General features: G+C 49.4%; 1 protein-coding gene across 15 annotated transcripts in view; it reads right to left on the bottom strand.

The window, feature by feature from the left end:
• Klc1 (kinesin light chain 1) overlaps positions 1 to 19,188 on the bottom strand; it is a 49,229-nt gene that overhangs the window by 14,959 nt on the left and 15,082 nt on the right. For 4 of the 15 annotated variants that reach the window (XM_021202756.2, XM_029541218.1, XM_021202759.2 and 1 more), the window contains exons 3-13: positions 17,570 to 17,800; positions 16,038 to 16,116; positions 15,044 to 15,269; positions 14,004 to 14,091; positions 13,411 to 13,512; positions 10,200 to 10,373; positions 9,989 to 10,088; positions 7,282 to 7,331; positions 7,111 to 7,178; positions 5,029 to 5,137; positions 3,224 to 3,385 (exon numbers count right to left, since the gene is read on the bottom strand). In XM_021202756.2, the coding sequence (XP_021058415.1) occupies positions 3,224 to 3,385; positions 5,029 to 5,137; positions 7,111 to 7,178; positions 7,282 to 7,331; positions 9,989 to 10,088; positions 10,200 to 10,373; positions 13,411 to 13,512; positions 14,004 to 14,091; positions 15,044 to 15,269; positions 16,038 to 16,116; positions 17,570 to 17,800 (1,389 nt within the window). The remainder of the gene's footprint in view (positions 1 to 3,223; positions 3,386 to 5,028; positions 5,138 to 7,110; positions 7,179 to 7,281; positions 7,332 to 9,988; positions 10,089 to 10,199; positions 10,374 to 13,410; positions 13,513 to 14,003; positions 14,092 to 15,043; positions 15,270 to 16,037; positions 16,117 to 17,569; positions 17,801 to 19,188) is intronic. The other 11 variants (XM_021202757.2, XM_029541219.1, XM_029541221.1 and 8 more) reach the window with 3 other exon arrangements.

Below are 19,188 nucleotides of genomic sequence, written 5' to 3'. Positions count from 1 at the left end.
AAAAAAAAAAAAAAGAACCAGTACTCTAAATGAAAGTCCTAGAACAAGCCTTTGAAGCAGCTTGTCTCTGACCCTCTGATACCCTGCTGTCCTCATTTAGCCTCTGTGACAATACACAGGCACTGGAATTGTTCTTTCCCAAGACTGGTAGTAGAAACTAGAATCTGTTCTCCTCAAGTTGAGCCTTAAATACTAAAGCTTGTTCACTAGTCTCCTACATTTCATGTCAATAGAACCTTAAATACTAAAGCTTGTTCACTAGTCTCCTACATTTCATGTCAATAGAGCCTTAAATACTAAAGCTTGTTCACTAGTCTCCTACATTTCTGTGTAGGATCTATCATGTCAATAAAGAAATTCTTCAACTTAAAAAAAAAAAAAAAGAAAAGGGCGAATGGCCACAAAGCAGCTTTCTCAGAACTGCACCCTACTAGAGAGTGACCTGCTACAGCAGTGCCTGCAAGAGCCGCATCATATCTCAGACCTGAGGACGCCTGCAGGAGCCTGTTTCCATGAAGTGTGATCACCATCACCGTAAGACACACTCAAGAGGAACTGCTGTCCTCCCAGGCAGGCTCACTGGCTTTGTACCCTGGCTCTCTGCCTCCACTAGCACACACCTGCATAGCCACAGTTACTACCTAGCAAGCCTCGCCTTTGACAAACATTATCCTGTTTTAAATTCTATCTCTGAACACTGGAAAAAAAAGCCCTGAATTCCCATATAAGTTGTTTCTGTGACTTAATCAACTACCATCTGTTCTGGGAATTTACAGTTGAAGCTGTAGCTGTAAATACCCAAGAGAACAAAGGGTGGACAGCTGCGGTATTTTAAAGAGCACTGAAATTACAAGTGTAACCCGGGAGGTGGTGAGCCACGCCTTTAATCCAGCACTCAGAGGGGGAGGCGGCTTGGTGGTGGAGCTCTAATCCTAGACCATGAGTCAGAGGCAGGCATCCCTCTGAGATCAAGGCCAACCTGGCCCATACAGCAAGCTTCAGACCAGCCAGGGCTACATAGTGAGGGAGGGAGGGAGGGAGGGACGGACGGACGGACGGACGGACGGAGAGTAGGGATGTATGAGTGAGTGAGGGTGAATGTGTATGAGTGAGTGAGTGTGGGTAAGAGTGATAGTGAGTGATCGAGTGTGTGAATGTGTATGAGAGTGTGAAAATAAGTAAGAGTGTAGGTGAGTGTGGATGAGTGTAAGAGTATGAGTGTGTGAGTATGAGTGAGAGTGTGATAGTGACTGTAAATATGACTGTATGAGTGTGAGAGTGAATGAGCGAGTGTGGGTGCGTGAGAGTGTGCATGAGTGAGTGTGAGAGTGAGTATGTGAGTGTATTAATGAGTATGTGAGTATGAGAGTATGTAAGTATGTGTATGAGTGCAAGTGTGAGAGTGAGTGAGTGAGTGTGAGTATGTGAGTGACTCAGCTAAGGGGAAAAGGCCTTGCCTAGCATGTGTAAGGCCCTAAGTTCAAGACTCTATAGTATAAAAATTAAAACTGAGCCAGTCAGGGGACACTGCACACCTTTAACAACACCGCTCAGGAGGGAGAGGCAGGCAGATGTCAGAGTTTCAGTGTCTAACTCTAGGACAGCCAGGGCGACACAGAGAAACCCTGTCTTAAACACACACACACACACACACACATACACAAACACACATACATACACACACACACACACACACACACATACACAAACACACATACACACACACACACACACACACGGAGAAAGAAACAAGGTATAACTGTAAGCTAAGCATGTTGTGCACACCTGTCTTCCCAGCACCCAGAAGGCTGAGGTAGGAGGACCCCAAGTACAAGGACAACTTGGGCTATACACGGAGACTCAAAACAAGCAAGGCTGTGGACATAGTTCAGTGACAGAGCAGTTGCCTATCATGCATGAAACAGAGGTCAATCTCTAACATACACTGTGTGCACACGCTTGTGTGCACGAACACACACACAATGACAGCACCCTCCTGTGCACTCCTCCCCCAGTGTCCAGGGCAGGTGTGGGACTCAGGAGTTGTGGACATTGTCTCTGGCACAGGACCCACGTACATACAGACCTAGAAATACTGTCTCGGGAGAGAGCTTCCTGCATTAAAGTCTGTAAGTAAGCCGCCGGCCACCAAGCGGAACAGGCCCTTTGGACAAGCATGCAGGGCTGGAGCAAAATAAGAGTGCAGTCCAGAGCGCTGACAGGACAGGCATGGGCAGGAAGGCCCAGGCCTCTGCTGCCCAACAAGGCTCAGCAGTCACAGTGGATGCTGACTGGCTGTGCTGGCACGAGACCCATGCTCGACAGAGAGAGAATGTCGTCCTCAACTGCGGCCACTGACATTTCACAGGAGGTTCAGTCAGGACCCTGGCTCCTCCAAACTGCTGCAGCTAAGTAAATCCTAGAGCCAATTAATCCAAGACCCAGGACAGGCTAGATGAAAGTCCCAAGCAATGATCTGACAAAGCCACATAGTGACAGCTAGACACACCACCTGAGCGAGCCCCAGGCGTGTGATATGCCTGCTCTGATGAACCCTCTTAACCCTCTCTGTGAAGAAAGAGACACCAGCTCACCACAGAAGGTGACACTCACACACTGCCCACAACCCTGGGCAGAAAGCAGTGGTGAGGACCTCCCAGGGGAAGCTGGAGGAGCAGGGCTGACACAGACCTCTGACACAATCTGTGTCGTACACAAGCAGGTGATTCTAAGTCAAAAAGTCGGGAGCCCTGTCAGGTGGCAGTGTGGAGACCAGCCCTAGTGCACCTGCGCTGAGCTGCTGTCTGAGCTGCACTCGGCATCAGCTCCCAGCAAGGCTCTCTAGCAGCCCCAGGGCAGCCTCCTGAGCAGCGTCAGGAGCACTGAGTTAGCAGAACATGGGGAGTTAGGAAAGACAGTTAGTCAGCCATGCCCATCCCAGGGTTACAGGAAACCAGAGTGTGGACGAGGTTTTTACACGGCCAGGAGACTCAATCAGCATGCACGCATGCTCTACGAGAGGCCAGTCAGCGTTCACGGATTCCTAAAGAGAACTACTGCAAGCAACACAGCTTCTAAGTTAGCAGAAGTTAGGACTTACAGAAAGCTTCCCTGACGCTTAATTTGCGAAAAGTGGCGAGTCTAGCGTGAGACACGACAGCTAGCAAGTGCCGCTGGGGAGGCTGGCAGGTCCTGCCCGGTGCAGCCAACGCACTGTACTTACCCCATTCCACTCTACGCTCATACTCACTTCCTCCCCTCCGTCAGGGCCACTCTCGTACTTGACCACGTCCACATTGAGACTCTCCCGGCTCCTTCGCTTCTCCATGTTCTCAGGGTCATTTAGCACTTCGGCCACTCTCTGTTTGTGAACATTGTCAAGACCCTGTGAGCCAGGCAGGGGAGAACGGGTTGCCCGTTAGCACTGGCATCTCAGAAGGCGTCTCAGAATCTGAGCTTCACTGGGGACAGAGTCAAATTCTCTTGGCTGTTGCTGCTAGAACTTGGGTGTGCCTGCCGCAGAGCCATGTGAGAGAGGTCAGAGGGCACGTGGTCAGTCGGCTTCCTCCTTCAGCCCTCATGCAGGTGACCCCCCAGCCCTCACTTCTCACTGCCCCACAGACACCAATTCTTATGTAAGGGACAATCGCAGATGAGCGCTCCTGGGGGCAGGATTCAGGCTCCCTAGGGTCATGAGGATAGGGATGGGGATCTGCGCTATACCAGTCCATGTCACCAAAACTCAGGAGCTTACACACAGAACTGCACTCTATGTACCCAGAACATTGTACTGTATGTGAGCATGCCTGTAATCTCAGCATTACAAAGCAGCAATAGGAGGATAGAGTTCAAGGCCAGTCTGGCTACATAAGGCCCTGTATTCAAAACAGAACAAGTGTTGTAAGCTAATACTGAGCCCCAGGTAATGAGGGAGACATAGTTAAGTGCTCACCCAGCATGTACACTGGGCCCTATCACCAACACCACACACACCAGACCTGATGGTGCTTGCCTGCTACCTCAGCCCTTGGGAGGTGAAGGCAGGAGAAGGGGAAGCTTGAGGTTAACCTCAGCTACAGATTGAGGTCAGCCTAGGAAACAAGATAATCTATCTCATATAGCAACAATGTTAACCCTGGCACATGCCCATACCCTGCCCTGCTATATGTAATGTGATGCTCATGGGGCACAGAAGCTGTCCTGTCCAGAGCTTCTGCGGCTGCCTGGTGGGGAACGTCCTCATGACACTCACACCCTTTCTCTGGAGCTCTTAGGCCCCTGGAGCTCCTCTTGCTACAATCTACCTGTGATCTAGAGCAGGCCTAAACTGTAGGCCCTGCTCCTGGGGAGGCAGCCTCATAGCTAATGGCAGCCACAGATTGCCTGACTCGGCCCCCAGGACCAAAGGGGCAGCAGCGAGAGTTCTGCTTGAGCCCCAGACCACAAGTCCCAGTAGAGCTGGCCCAACTGGGAGCACCTCACACCAACTGTGAGCAAGTGACAACTGGGAGCACCTCATACCAACTGTGAGCATGTGACAACTGGGAGCACCTCATACCAACTCGGAGCACATGACAACTGGGAGCACCTCATACCAACTGTGAGCACATGACAACTGCGAGCACCTCATACCAACTGTGAGCATGTGACAACTGGGAGCACCTCACACCAACTGAGAGCACATGACAACTGGGAGCACCTCATACCAACTGGGAGCACATGACAACTGGGAGCACCTCACACCAAGGGGCTCATGAGCACGTGATGAGAGCTCTTCCATTCTTACTTTTCTTCCTTTTTCATTCATCATTTTTCATTTCTTTTTAGTTCCTGACACTAGTTCTCCTATAAATGTTCACTCTCTCTGCCTCAGCCCCCTGAGTACTGAAAGGCCATCACGGCCGACTCCTTTGAACAATGTGACAAGTGCTCCTCACTGAGCTGAGCCCAAATTAACCTTTCAATAACAGCCACGTAGAAAGCCATCACAGTTCCAACAGATCACTCTGAGAGAAGTGTTGCGCACACCTGTTTACGTGACCTCATGGCAGCTTCTTCCAAGGTTTCTGCAGCTTCAAACTTCCCCTGGCGTCGGTAAAGTGCTCCAAGGTTTTTCAAAGTGGTTGTGACGGTAGGACTGCAAGAGGACGCACAACACAGAAGCGGTCAGTGTAAGGGCCTGCGTGTGCAGTGAGAATGTGGTAGCCCCCAGGTCTGGTGGGCAGACGCTCAGCAATGGTTCAGATGAGTCTGCACTGCGCGGGACGCGGAGGTTAACGCTCTTTTCAGCTGCGACACTCTCATGTTCCCCACTTAAGCAGCCTGGTGCTCAGGACTGTTAGAGACTCCCACAGACAGCATCTGCCCAGAGCCTGACCAGTCATAGATTCCTATGGCACGGCCACAGAAGCACGTGGCTAGTCTGCAGGCAGAGCTAGGTCTATGCAGGTCTTATCTCTTGCGTCTCAGCAGAACCTCCAGAGCTGACAGTGTGAGATACTTTGTAAATGAAGCAGGGGACAGGAGACAGTCTTGCTAATGTGAGAGCTATGGAGCTGGGGAGACGGCTCAGTGGGTCCAGTGCTGCACAAGCAGGAGGGCCTTAGTTTGGATCCCCGGAGCTTACCCAACTGCATATCTAAGAGCCAAGCAAGGAGGTGTATGCAGAAACCACACCGGAGAACTGGGGACACGTGGGTACCAGGCCCTCCCTGGCCAGCCAATACAGCCAAAACAACATGCTCCAGGTTCAGGGAGAGACCCTGGCTCAAAAAATGTACTTGGAGGGAAATAAAAGAGAGTAAAAGTTCATGTTGCTCTGGCCTCCACAGACATACACAGTCAAGTGCACTTGTACACAAGGACATATTTGCAAAGTCAGAAACTGCCTGATAGGGGATACACCTGCATGATCCTGGCACTCAGGAGGCTGAGGCAGGAAGACTAAGAGTTTAAGGCCAAGATGGGTCACATAGCAAGGCCAATCACAAAATAAAAAGCTGGCAGGGCAGTGGTGGCACACGCCTTTAATCCCAGCACTTGGGAGGCAGAAGCAGGCAGATTTCTGAGTTTGAGGCCAGCCTGGTCTACAGAGTGAGTTCCAGGACAGCCAGAGCTATAGAGAAATCCTGTCTCAAAAAAAAATTAAATTAAATTAATTAAATAAATAAATAGCCTGGCCTTGTTTTGGTGCCAATCTTTATTCTGAGAGATGGCTTCCTCTCACTAATGGTAGGCATCTCAGCTACAGGAATAAAGATAGCACCCGCATGTCCCTCAGGCAAAAAGGTGAATTCTGTAGTGAGCTCGATGGGGACCCAGAAGAAGACACTCTGACAAACTGGAGTCTAACAAGCTCTGTTGATGTGGGTGAGGAGGAAGCTGAGCCTAAAAGGCAGGCCGGCAAGGCCGGGGCAGGCAGTAGGCTCTAGGCCAGCCACGGGCATGGCACCCAGGGGGCACCCGGGGCACAGGCCAGTGTGTGCTCCAGGTGCTGACACTCGCCTCAGAGAGGCAAGGGTGTGTCCATGTCACCCTGAGCATATGGACAGCTGCCTAAGGCAGTCCTGGCTAGGTAGCCTTTCTCCTCCAACTAGGTGTTTGTCAATAAAAAGCACTGATAGCCAGCATCCACCCTGCCGCAGGGACTGGACGGTAGGTAAATGGATATGGTCTCACTGGGGAAAACAGGCAGGTTTGGTGCCGCAGGGATTTTTGCCTTTTGTTGTTGATGATGTTGTTGTTGTTGTTGTTTTGGAGACAGGGTCTCACTATGTAGCCCTAGAACTCCTTATATTAGCCTCAACCTCATCTAACAGGTCTGTCTGCACCTGCCTCTCAAGTACTGAGATTGCAGATATGCATCACCAGGCCTGCATGCTTGCTTGCTTCTTTATTTTACTAATTGTTAGTATTATTACCAGTATAATACCTACATATAGGTATGCATGAGCAAAGACTCGTGTGCCGGTCAGAGGACAAGTCTGTCCTGGCCAGCCAGCTCAGTGGTCAGGCTTTAACGATGGGGAAATGGGGGCCATGGGACTAGGCTCTCACACCGGTCCAGCACAGCCATTCCTGCTGTCTAGGGTTTGGCCTGGGCAGACTCACCTGTCCACTTTGCAGGCTTTATACCAGCCGCCATACTCTCCAAAAGACGACCCATCCTTCTGCTTGCCCTAATGGCAGAGAGAAGTCAGGTGAGTGAGCGGTGGTGCCCCGCCCTGCCTGCCCTCCAGGCCCCACCCTGCCCACCCTCCAGGCAGCACAGCACAGCCTTACTTTGCACTCCTCTCTCTCCTCGGCGTGCATCCAAATGGGCTTGTTCTCGTCTAGGGAAGAAAAACAATGTAAGCTGTAGAACAGAAAACCCAGTTGATGATGGCGGCACTCAGACAGGCAGATCTCTTGAGTTCCAGAAATAGGCAGGACTACAGAGAAACCCAACCTCAAAAAAGAAGAAGAGGAGGAGGAGGAGGAGGAGAAGGAGGAGGAGGAGGAGGAGAGAAAAGAAATTTGGGGCAGGTGAGATGGTACATAACCTTAATCCCAGCACTTGGGAAGCAGAGTCAGGCAGATTGCTGTAAGTTCTAGGCTAGCCTGGTCTACATAGGAGTTTCAGGAAAACCAAGGCTACACAGTAACCACTGAGCAGCCTGTGACTGTCAGTGACTGCAAGGTTTTATCTTGTTGGGTTTTTTTTTTTGTATGAGCCTTCTCAGAGATTTTTTTCTGTTCTTCCAAGTGTGTGTACATGTGTGATGTGCATGTGTATATATGTTTCGCATGCATGTGGTCACACATGTGGAAGTGAGCATGTACACGGGCGAACATGCATGTGGAGAATGCAGGCTGACCCCTGGCATCTCTCACTCGCTCTGACTTACTCAGTGCAGCAGGGTAAGCTTTCAGCCACACCCAGAGTTGTCTCCCTAGACAGCCTGCTGGCCACACCAACTGGCCTCTACCATCCCACAGCCCAAGTCTGAGGTCAAGCTGACTGACCCTGGAGGAAGCCCGACAAGGGCACCGGAAGGAGACAGCTCTAAGAGTGTAGCACTGAGGATGCCAGGTGGTGATGCCTGCTCGCTGAACAGAGGCTAGCCTCTGTAAAACCCCCAGACACATAAAAATAAGCTTTAAGCAAATAAATAATAAATCCTTAAGTGAAAAAGAACCACACATGTACATGTAATAATTGAGAGAAACCCCGTCTGAAACCATTCTGTGACCTTTTCATAATTGTCGTCTGAGTATTTCACACCACTTTGGAAAGGAAACATTTAACACAAACATTGTTTTTGATTCAGCAACTTAAGGTTTATTTGTGTATATGGTTGCCTGGTCTGCATGCACATCTGCACACCAGAAGACATCAGATCCCATCTAGGCAGTTGTAAGCTGTTGTGTGAGTGCTGAGAATTGAACGCAGGACCTCTCAAAGTACAGCCAGCACCCTTAACTGCTGAGCCATCTCTCCAGGCCCTGAGTCAGAAATTTACACCCTATAAAATACCAGTTTCACTGCATGTCTTCCGGTGGCACTGAAAGAGGTTTGGCAGAGCACTCAGGGCTACAGACTGAGGCCCAGACTGGCACCGGCACACCAACACCTTTTCCTTACACTGTGCATTAGCACCTGTAGTGTGCAAAGGGATCTAAAGTAGGAGGGGCCTTGCCTGTGCAGCAAACAGCGCAGCAAGTCCAGGGCATAGGGACATTTATATTTGTCACAGGTTCCCAGGGGACTGCAAACTAGACAGGATGAATGGCTCAAAGAAAAGGTTCCAGGGCTGTAGAAATAGCCCAGCAGTTAGGAGGTCCTGAGTTCAAATCCCAACAACCACATGGTGGCTCACAACCATCTGTAATGGGGTCTGATGCCCTCTTCTGGTGTGTCTGAAGACAGTGACAGTGTAATCAAATATATAAAAATAAACAAATCTTTAAAGAAAGAAAGAAAGGAAGGAAGGAGGGAGGGAGGGAGGGAGGGAGAGAGAGAGAGAAAGAGAAAGAGAAAGAGAGAGAGAGAGAGAGAGAAAGAGAAGAGAGAGAGAGAGAGAGAGAGAGAGAGAGAGAGAGAGAGAGAGAGAGAGAAGGTTCCCGCCTGGACACAGCTTTCCTTCTACTGGTCCTTAGGAGACAGTTCAAGGCCAGCGAGCTAGCTCAACCAGCAAGAGCAGAGCCACATGGGAAAGGTGGGTGTGGTGGCACATACCTGTGAGCCAGCACTCCTGGAGCAAGATGGGACATGGAAAAAGGAGAATTGCCCTGGCTTAAGTGCCAGCTATCTGGGATGGCTTCTAACCTCCATTTGTACACATAAATAACACGGAATAAATAAACAAATATTTTAAAAAACTAAAATTCAAACTAACTTCTCTCTGGAAAATGTGTGGAAAAGCTAGAAAAACAGCTCCAAGGGTGGGACTCTGGGTGACCTTCCAGGGGACACAGCGTTGACACATGTTACCATATGGTGGCACACAAACATCTCTAACTGCAGTTCAAGGAGACCCAATAAATTAGACTCTTTAGGCTCACACTCTGGGATGTTAGGTCCCCAGTTGCTAAGACTCTGGAAGGATTAGCAGGTGTGTGCCCTTGCTGGGAGAGGAATGTCCCTGGAGATGTGTATTAACCTCTCACAAGTCCACACTCTCCTGCCTGTGGATCAGATGCAAGCTCTCCGCTGCTGCCCCAGCGCCATTGCCTGCTGCCCCAGTGCTGCAGACATGATTGATGGTCACAGACTCATCCCCTGAAACTCTAAGTAAGCCCCAAGTAAATGCTTCCTTTTATAAATTACCTTGGGCATGGTGTCCCTTCACAGAAACAGAAACGTAAATGTAACAACATAAAATAATAAAACCTTTAAAAAAAGAAGAAAAGAAAAAAGTACTGTGGGGACTTGGGTATTGCCAATTTCAAGGTGAAAACCACCTTTTTAATACATACATTTAGTACATTTGCTTAGAGTACTTCTTACCATCCACAGATCCAAACTCCCGTTCGTGTGCGCGGGTGAGAATCTCCTTGTACAGCGTTTCTGCTTGTTTGAACTTCCCTTGTTTCAGATAACAGGAGGCCTTCAAGGAAACACAGTACTTAGTGCTTAGTAGTGCTTAGTGCTTAGTGCCTCCACGCAGAGACACGGGGGCTTCCATCTACAGAAGAACCATGGCTCATCCGCAGCATACCAGGTTATTTTTCGTCTTGGCCACGTTGGGATCGTCAGGTCCTAGCTTCGTCTGGTAGATCTCCAGGGCCCTCTGGTAGTAATACTCTACCTCCTCGTACTTGCCCTGGTTCTGGCACAGCAAGGCCAAGTTATTTAACTGCTTGGCAACATCAGGATGATCCTTTCCCAGAACCTGGGTTAGAAAGAGCACATGAGAAACTCCACCATCCAGTGACTCTGTACCCTCCTGCCAAGGGCTCTTCTAAAGCACGTATGCAAATATGGACCTGCCATGCTCCACACGCAGACAGTGCGCCCTCACAGAACTGCTATGCCAGAACACAGCAGAGTGGCTGGAGTCACTGACCTCACCTTGAGGGAAGGAAAGGGTGCGGTGCTCACTTCCCCAGCTCCCTCACCTCAACATCAGATTCTCCTGCCTCTACCCACCAGGTGCTGGGACCGCAGGCTTGAGCTACGATGCCCGGCTCTTTCTTCTTTCCTTTATTTTGGGGGGATGGGGTAGGGAATCTGTTTATTAGTTTCATTAGATACATGATCTCACTCTAGTGCAGGCTAGCCTGAAACTTGCTATTTAGCCCAGTCTAGTTTTGAACTCGTGACAGTCCAGCTCAGGTGCTAGGATTACAGACATATGCTTCCACAGCCCTTAGCAGCTTTGTCTAATTCATGGCAGGTGCTACTACAGAGCACATCATGAAGCCAAGGAAGCTGGGCTCATGACAGCTTTGGTTACCGAGTTCAAATGCTGCACTCCAGGGGCTGGCTGCCCTCCGAGCAGTCCCACTCCTACACACACCCAGGGCCTCAGTGGGCTCATCCCTCCATCCAACACCAATGTTTCCCTTCCCACCATCTCATAAGCACACCTGCTATTCTTCTCCGACAAGTCTCAGCACCAATAATCATCTTGCCAATCCTTTCCTTGCCTAATCCTTGCCCTAGAATATAAACTCAAGACTGAAAAAGCTTGGTGTCTTCCCTCAGCATCCTCCCTAGCAAAGACGCCTGCCACAAATGGAAGAACAAGCTCACACTTAATTCCCTCCAAAACCTGCTCAAGGTTTGATGGGTCTGATGGCAAACACCTTCAGTCACAGCACTGGAGGAGGCAGAGACAGGCGGATCTCAGTGAGTTCAAGGCCAGCCTGGTCAACAGAGAGAGTTCCAGGACTACACAGAGAAAGCCTGTCTCAGGAAAAACTAAAAACAACAGACACTGTCCAGGCCCTGGTCTCTCAGTGCTGCGCTCACTCCTGCACACAGCCCACGCCTTCTCCACACACTCTCCCTCTCCCTGTCTCTGAAACCATAAAGCCAGCTAGCCAAGGTTCAGTTCAAACATAAACCCTCCCTGGAAAGCTGACTCAGGACTGTGGAAGCCCTATTCCCTCCTCTTCTGTGGTTCAGCCCTACAGATGATCCATCCTGGCCCCAGCCAGTCAAGAGACAATGCTCTGCCAAGCAGGAAGTTCCGCATAAAGCACTTTCATAAACTTGGGGGAGGGGAATTGTTTTTACAACAGACTTCTCTCTAGTATCAGGCTTCTCCCCCTCAGCCCCACCTGGCAGGTCACCTTAGAGATCTTCTAACCCTTGTCCCTCTTTACACTTACCCTGCTCTTGAACCTAGCACACACAATTTGACACTTCCCTTTCCTAAGTAAGCAAATAATACACAATAAAGTATTATCTAAGGGGGCTGGAGAGATGACTGAGCAGTTAAGAACACTCGCAGAAGCCCTGGGTTCACTTCTAGCATCCACGTGGTAGCTTACAACCATCTGTAGCCTCAGCTCCACGGGCTCACACCCAATGCCATCGTCGAACCTCTGAGGGTGCGATGATACATTTGCTGCACAGACATACATGCAGGCAAAACACTCATACATAAAATAAAGTGGATAAAGCTAATAAAAAATTTTGAAAAATTATCTATACATTTGGTAATCCTTGCAATATGGCTCAAAATTAATGATCACTAGCCAGCTATCACACTGATAAACAACTTTAAGAACTTTAACAAGCTGGGGCTGGGGAAGATAGCTCAGTGGTTAGGAGCATTAACAGCTCTTGCAGAGGACCCAAGTTCAGTACCCAGCACTCAATACAGCAGCTCCTAATGTAACTCCAGTTCCAAGGGCTCTAGTGCCCTCCTCTGGCCTCTGTTGGTGCCAAGCACACATCCAGTACACATACAAGCTTGTAGGCAAAACATTCATAGACACAGAAGGAAAATAAATCTTAAACCAAATGAAAACACAAATTAAACTGTGACCATTCATCCTGTCTAGTTTGCAGTCCCCTGGGAACCTGTGACAAATATAAATGTCCCTATGCCCTGGACTTGCTGTGCTGTTTGCTGCACAGGCAAGGCCCCTCCTACTTTAGCTCCCTTTGCACACTACAGGTGCTAATGCACAGTGTAAGGAAAAGGTGTTGGTGTGCCGGTGCCAGTCTGGGCCTCAGTCTTTAGCCCTGAGTGCTCTGCCAAACCTCTTTCGTTGCCACCGGAAGACATGCAGTGAAACTGGTATCAGTATTTAAGGTTTATGTGTTTCTGTGCATCACATGCACACCTGACGCTCACTGAAGCCAGAAGAAAACTGGATCTCCTAGAACTGGAGATACAGTTGTGAGCCTCCACGTGGCTGCTGGGAATTGAACTTACATCTTCTGTAACAGCAGCCAGTGCTCTTACCGGCTGAGACATCTTTCTAGCTCCAGTAAACTTATTCTTGTTTTGAGATAGGGTCCCCATGTGAAGTAGTGATTGTCCTGAAACTCACTCTGTAGACCAGGCTGGCATTAAACACACAAGAGATCCACCTGCCTCTTCCTCCCAAGTGCTGGGACCAAAGGCGTGCGCCACTGCACCTGAGAGTAAACTTAATCTTAAACTGAAATATCTTTAATGACAAAAACACACCATCAGTGAATATAGAGACTGCAGCACTTCCCCCTGCTACTCAGAACTTTTCTTGTCAACAGCAAGAGCAAGGCTGAACACAGGAAGCCACTTTCTGCCTTTCTGGGAGTTACTCTCAGTAAGCAAATAATAAATAATAACATATCACTGTGCTCGGTTCTCAAACCTTAAAATGATGTAATTCCCCTCGAAAGAGACAGAGAGACAGAGACAGAGAGACAGAGACAGAAACGGAGGGAGGAACTAAATCCAGTGAAGAAGAAGTGCAGCTGCCCCTCACCTTCTCCCTGATCTCCAGGGCTCGTTTACACAGCGGCTCCGCCTCCTTGTACTTCCCCCGCTTACCGTACAGTACTGCTAGGTTGTTCAGAGTTGCTGCCACCTGCCAAGACAGAAGGCCACAAGGAACCAGTGTAAGAGCGGCCATGAGGAGAGTCCCAGATCCTCCCACATGCATGGTGACACTCGGCAGATCAGAGGGACTCACTACAAAATGCATCACTGAAACTAAACAATCACCGTGGTCTTGATTCTTCAATTTCTGGAAGCCACAAAGCCAACCAAATCAGATCTCTGTGCACATCTGACCAGACACATAAAGACAGCACAGATTCTTAAGAACAAATCTAGAGGTCATGCACCTTGATTCTGGATCAAAGTGAAGTGAGCCAGTGATCTGAGGAGGTGACTTGACAAATCAGAGGGGACCCGAAGATGTGAGTGTCACTACCTGAGCAGGCCCTACCGTATGGTACCATCTGGGACAAGGTGGCTCTCAGACCCTCCCCGTTGAGCTCGTCATTGGGATGAGCTGGACAAAAATGTATTGGGGAAAATAAGCTGTAAAGGCCTGGAAGGAGAGGGCATACACACCGCAGGGTGATCTCTGCCCAGGGTTTTCTCGCGGATAGCCAGGGCGTCGTTCAGGAGGTTAGCTGCGTCTTTATACTTGTTCTGATCCCTAAACCGAAACACACAGTCCTCGTTCAGCTAAAGGTCAATCACCAACTCCACCAGTCTAGTTAGTTAATAAGCCATTACTGATACTGAGAACTGAACCCCTGGGGTTCAGGCATACAAAGAATTTACTCCACCACAAAAGTCAGCCTGAATCTTTTTAAAATGCAATTTTGACTGCAGTGCTGGCCTATCGATGCAGTCCAGAGAAGTGGACAGACAGAGTCTATGGGTAGGTCAGACAGATTCTCTGCCAGCAGGAGTCAGCTGAAGCCAGATGTCTGTAAAGACTCAGACCTGCCCTAGACCTGCTTAGACGGGGACCAAGGATCAGGCCCAACACAGTGAGGCTGAAGCCCACCAGGAAATTTAGATTAAAAGTGAAAATTTAAGAGCACTGTAAATCCCTAATTCCAAGGAGAGTGCAGATGACTTTAAATATCGGCTTAAGGAAAGGCACAGTGAAACACCTCCCTCCCTCCCTGAGAGGAAGGAAGGAAGAACCAACACTGTCCGCACAGGGGCAGCGTGGCAGGAGCACAGGGGCACCACCCCTCTACAGAGCAGTTGGGAAGAACCATCAGAGCTTTAAAAGAGAACCTGTTTCAGGAGGTTATCCTAAGGAGGAAATTTTTTATATTAAGTGTGTGAGTGGTTTTCCTGTATTTACACAGACACACGCAGGCCAAACAAGCACACACATAAAATAAAATTGATTTTAAAGAAGTCAAAGTGACTGAGTTGGTCAGTGCAGAGGGCAAATGGTTACTCAGGCAGAGCTGGTCCAGGAGCTACAGAGAGCACCTGCTCTGGTCCTGCGAGAGCCCTGCCGCCAAGCTGGCTGAACATTCCAGACTAACTGCTGAAGCAGACAGGAAGGCTGGAAAGCTGTTTCGTAGAGGCTTGTGAAACACTCTGCCTCTCAGAAAGTTCAATGCAGTAACCCAAGGACTAGCCTGTACACCAGGGCCAGGATGTTGAGCATGGTGGCCACATCGGGGTGGTCGTGGCCGGAAGTCTTCTCCAGGTCTTCCAGGGCCTGCTTGCAGAGTGGCACCGCCACCTCATAACGCCCCTGCGAAGCATACTGGATCACCAAGTTGTGGAGCGTGCGCAGCCTTGCAGGGATCTCGTAGCCGCCCTGCTGGGCGGCGGCTGCAGCACTGCTATGTTGCTGCTGGACTGCAGAGAAGGAACATGGCCGTGGTTAGGACAGACTGGCTAACACACGGACAACACCCAGTGCCAGTCAGTGCATATGCTAGCCCATAGTCTCCTGGGGACCCATGAGCAAGCCAAGAGAAACAGCCTGTCAGGAGCAGTGTGCTGCGGACTGACCCTACCACAGGATTCCTCCAAGGGAGGAAGGAAAGGGTAGGTCCTCTGACTTCTTTAACCCTGCAGAGGCCCCCGCCCACATACTAACTAACATCCCACCTCACACTAACTACTTTAAAGTTGGGAAAGACAGAGGCAATCTCCCAGGTATGGTGGCACACACCTATAATCCCACAGTTAGAGAGGATGAGGCACAAGAACGGAGAGCCTCGGGTCCCGGATGGGAAAGAGTTCACAGGTTAAGAGCCACACTTACTGCTCCTGCACAGGACTGGGGCTCAGTTCCCAGCACGCACATGGCAGCTCACAACCAGCTGTAATTCCATTTCTAGGGGCTCTGCCACCCTCTTCTGACCTCTGTAGGCACCAGACACCCACCTAGTACATATACATACATGCAAATGAAATACTCATACGCACAAAATAAAAATTTTTAATCTTAAAAAAAAAAAAAAAAGGCCACCCTGGGTTACCATGTGAGACTTCGAGTGAGTAAATATAAATATGTAGCGGTCTCACAAGCTAAGCATGCTAGGACAGGACTGTCCCCAGAGAGGAAGCAGCTCCACACCACTCCACATTTAATGACACGGCCACACCCTTGCAACTCACTTCCTTGTCCTGGTTCGTCCTCGTCATTTGGGAAGAGATCATCCAATGGCTCTTTGGCAGAATCAGAGTCTTTGTCCTCCTACAAGAGACCCAGAACACCCTTCACTCTGTAGAACCCGCATGCTGCCCGCAAATCCCTTAACATAAAATTCCTTTTTATTTACTACAGACCGAACAAGATGGCCAGCTTTTGACAATTACGAGTATGATCATCTGAGTGTGGCTTACCCACTTGCCTACCTTGAGCAAGGCCTGTGGACAGATAACCACCCTATCCACCACCACAAATAAAAGGAGCCAAAGACGGTTTGCTAGATTAGAACTGAGGAAACTTAACTGTAGGCCACCGCCTGAAAAGACAGACAAATCCTGACTGCATTTCTAGACCTCAGATTCTTTGACTGTGTTCAGGGGAAGTTCTAGCAGACAAGCAAAGTCTTGCTGGGAATCCAAAATTAGGGACAGGAAAAAAATGGTATATCTATAATTCCCAAAGCAACATGGGGGAGGAGCTCCCTCGTGCCATCCCTACAGAGCACTGTACTAGGGCCCAGGAGAGCTAAAGGCCTGTCAGGGTTTTTTTGATGTTTTTTTGTTTGTTTGTTTGTTTCTTTGTTTTGGTTTTTTCAAGACAGGGTTTCTCTGTGTAGCCCTGGCTGTCCTGGAACTCACTCTGTAGACCAGGCTGGCCTCAAACTCAGAAATCTGCCTGCCTCTGCCTCCCAAGTGCTGGGATTAAAGGCATGCGCCACCACGCCCGGCTGGGTCTGTCAGTTTTACATCATACCTCCAACAGATTCCTATTAATGCACAGGCAGATAGTGAGGAAAGCAAACGGCCTGATGAGGGGCCGACAACACTTACAATGCAGAGGGAAACGGGGAGGCAAATCTCACGTTAAAACATTCCCCTAGGGATGAATAATGCATTCTTCAAAGATGCAGAGACCATGGGAGATAAACAACTGTTTTAATGAGATGTGACAGCCAAAGAGGGGACAAGAATCAGGGCTGTGCCCAGGGGAAAGCATCTGCACATGCAGAGGCCTGTGTGCCATCTCCATCACCAGAACGCGCAGCTGCCTGTGAGCCAAGCCAGAGTACTAGCAAGCACCGCCCCAACGCACAAAAGGCCACAGGAAGCAAAAGAGCAGTGACAAGTCCTCCTCATCCACTGGAAAGCCGAGCCTGCAGCTCTGAGCACCAACACCAGTCACCAGATGCAGCCTGTGAGCACAGCTCAAGAGCAATGCCCAGTCAGAAGCAACAAGGAGCCTTCTACTCTCTTCTGCTTCCAGGCTGGGTCTTGCTATGTAGTTCTGGTTGGCGTTGAACTTGCAGAAATTGCCTCTGCCTCTGCTTCTCTGCCTCTGCCTCTCTGCCTCTCTGCCTCTGCCTCTCTGCCTCTGCCTCTGCCTCCCAGAGCGACAGTTCGGACGTGGGGTTACTGGGATTACCTAGCTAAGATCTGCTCTTAGACAGCCTATGGAGACGGCCTAAGCAGAGCAAGGCACGCTCGGCACTAGCACTCACCGAGGGGGAGATGTCATCATCGTACTTCTTCAGCTGGTTCATGAACTCCAGGTGCTTCTTCTCCTCCTCCAGCTGTGCCACGGACTGCTCACTCTTCTGTAACTTCTGCTGCGTGTTGGTCAGTTCATCCCGCAGCCACTGGTTCTCCTGGCACAGACGTCGGACCTGAGCACGGAGCTTCTGCTTCTCTGACTCCACAGCATTCAGGTGATTGGACAGCGCCATCATCACCTGATCAGAAGAGAAATTTACACACTGCAGCACGCCTTTGGAGGAGAGCCCGGAACACACACGTGCCCTGCGGTTCCAAATCACATTCACAAAACATTCTGTGTGTGCATATAAACAAGATCTGCCCCTTACTCCTCCTTTTACCCATTGCACAGATCACACTGGAGTGTCACAGGACCACACACTGGAGTGACACAGGACACAGGACCATAGCACATAGACCCTGGAACATCTACACCCTGCCTTTCTGTGAGAGCATGTCCAGTGGACTGGACATACCCATCTCCTCTTCTCATGCATCCCACTTCTATGTAGACAGCCAGCCTACCTAGGGTACGTGTTTCTGTTTACAGTGCAGGCAGGGGAGGGTAGCATGTAAACCATCCTCACCACTACGGCACGGGAAGAATCCTGTAGCTACCAACAACTCCTGAAAGTACTGCACACTTCTAGCCATACTAAGACAAAAAGAAGCAGAGGAAGGCAGAGGGCTTCAGCCTGTGCCCTGTACAGACCATGTGTCTACTGATCCTGGTCATAGCATAGTAAGTGGGTCACCATTTTCCTAGGTATAAAACATGAAACACCAGAAGGAAGGCTTTTTCTTACTTTCTTGATTAAAACCTATCATCTAAAAAGAAAAAAAAAAAATTCCACATTCCTAACATCTTTCAACAACAGAACCAGAGGTGGGCAAACAGGTTAAGGAGCTTGCCACCAAGCCTGGTGACATGAGTCCAATCCCTGGGACCCATGTGGTAGTTTCCCATGGATTGATCTCTAACCTCCATGTGCAGACCATGGCAAGAATGTGCACACCACACACAAAATAGTTAAGCCTGGCAAAGTAGTGCCTGCCTTTAAACCTGGCAGAGGTAGAGGCAGGCAGATCTCTTTGAGTTTGAGGCCAGCATGGAACTTCATAGAGTTCCAGGATAGCCAGAACTATACAGAAAGAGACCTTGTCACAACAGTTACATAGATAGACAGACAGACAGATGGACAGGTGGATGGATAGATGGATGGATGACAGACAGGCAGATGGATATATATAAAACATATATAAAACAAACGAACCAATAAAAATCACAGAACTTGGGAGAAACAATAGGCTCATATGAGATCCTGGGTTCCTCCCCAGAATAGTTTAACACAACACAAGAGAAGCTGTGGTTTATAACTAATATACCAAAGTGAAGACGGAAAATTTTAAACGAATCTAGGTGGTGACCTTTCTTTATAAAAGACAAAACTGGCGATGAAGAAGCCTGCCTCTCGTTCATTCACTTAAAACACCAGGAGGGGTGCCCAGCTCAGTGCCGAGGGCTGGGTGGGCTGGTGGGTGGCTGGGTGGGTGGGCTGGTGGGTGGGTGGAATAATATTTGTAC

Source organism: Mus pahari, chromosome 7, assembly GCF_900095145.1.
Source record: "Mus pahari chromosome 7, PAHARI_EIJ_v1.1, whole genome shotgun sequence".
Lineage (NCBI taxonomy): Eukaryota > Metazoa > Chordata > Mammalia > Rodentia > Muridae > Mus > Mus pahari.
This window is presented reverse-complemented; position numbering and strand designations above follow the sequence as displayed.